Source organism: Polistes canadensis, unplaced genomic scaffold (assembly GCF_001313835.1).
Source record: "Polistes canadensis isolate GaletaPanama2010 unplaced genomic scaffold, ASM131383v1 scaffold_301, whole genome shotgun sequence".
NCBI classification, from domain to species: Eukaryota; Metazoa; Arthropoda; class Insecta; order Hymenoptera; family Vespidae; genus Polistes; species Polistes canadensis.
Genome location: NW_014569848.1, coordinates 154,894 through 156,498, shown reverse-complemented (window position 1 = coordinate 156,498; position 1,605 = coordinate 154,894). Strand labels below are relative to the sequence as shown.

The window sequence follows — 1,605 nt, the reverse complement described above, 5'->3', positions numbered from 1 at the left end:
ATAATAATAATAATAATAATAATAATAATAATAATAATAATAATAATAATAATAATTGTAAAAGTACTAACCATTCTTGAATATATTCCTTTGCCCAGGTATTTTTAATATTTCTTCGTGTAATGTAACAGGTTTAATATACGAATCGTTGCTTAATTTATTGCAACCTGATTTACCCGCTAATATAAATTGATCCTCAGGACAACACTTTCTAATGCACAATTTATCCGAACATATTCGTTCGTTGTAACAGCCACGTAAAATTAGTTTCCCGTTAGAAATAGTTGATTCCGGTGTTAACTCGTAACAGGAATTATTTTTCGTTAATTCGATTTGATCCTTTGTAAATTCATTTTGATTGAGTGACATCGGTGTTACCTGGAAAAAGAAAGAAAGAAAGAAAAAAAAAAAGATAAATAAATAAATAAAAAAAAAATATATATATATGATATTGCACCGACACATATTAAAAAATTCATCTTCCTGCGAAATATGTTTGCCGAGTACAAACGAGAAACATAAACGAAAGAGAGGAGGAAGATAGATAGATAGAAGCATATACAGGGTGTCCCAAAAATCCATTTAGTTCAATTAATAAATTACACAAATATTTATTAACAAATATATGAACGTGTATTAGGAACTTTGTGTTAATAACAATCATTATAAGAAGTTTATATTCTCGACAATGATAAATGAAATATTTTTATTATATTGATATCATTTTTTTAATCATTAATTACGACTCTATTGGTAAAACAAATATTTTTCTCTTTCTTTTTATATTTGTTTTTAATAATACAATATCAAGTGTTAGATAATATTTAATATCTTTAAATAAATTTTATATATATAATTATAATTATATTATTATTTATATTATAATATAATTATATTTAATATTATAATTAATATTTTATATTATAATTATATAATTATATTAATATAATATATATAAGTATATTTAATAATAAAAGTTTAACACGTTTGTTATCTAATTATTTGTACCACCAAATACAAGACACCCTATATATATATATATACATGCAATAATTTGTTTATAACACTCGGTACATATTCGATAATAATATAATCGCACATGAATACACTCAATATAAAATTTCCTTGAAAATGTGTGAGTCATAGATTAGAATTATACCAGGATGAATAATAATGCAAACAACATGAAGATTCGATATCACAACATTACTGTGATTTTTTTTTATTTTTCATCTTCTTCTTCAACTTCTATTCTTTTTATTTCTTTTTTATTTAAGGAAAACAAAGAAAAAGAAAAAAAGAAAAGGAATATAAAACGTGAAAGAGAGTATACTGTTTTTAATGGAAAAGTAAAATAATAATATAACGTCTAATGAAGATATGATAATGAAAAAGTTGTGAGAATAAACTTCATTCGATAGTTTCTCTTCTTCTTCTTCTCCTTCTTTTTCTTCTTTGTATTATTTGTATACAATTAAAAAAATAACGAACAGTAACCCTGATAGTATTATCGAATTTTCGCGATATCAATAAATCCTATCTCATTTTTATTTCATTTTATTTTATTTTCGATTTATAATTAAATCGTTATAAAATAATTATTAT

At 22.2% G+C, this 1,605-nt stretch overlaps 1 protein-coding gene across 1 annotated transcript in view; it reads right to left on the bottom strand.

Annotated features, from left to right (window-relative positions):
* The window catches only part of LOC106791362 (G-protein coupled receptor Mth2-like), a 29,472-nt gene that overhangs the window by 16,962 nt on the left and 10,905 nt on the right, over positions 1 to 1,605 (bottom strand). Inside the window, 1 exon segment of the mRNA XM_014756942.1 lies at positions 72 to 378. Within this exon segment, the coding sequence (XP_014612428.1) occupies positions 72 to 378 (307 nt within the window).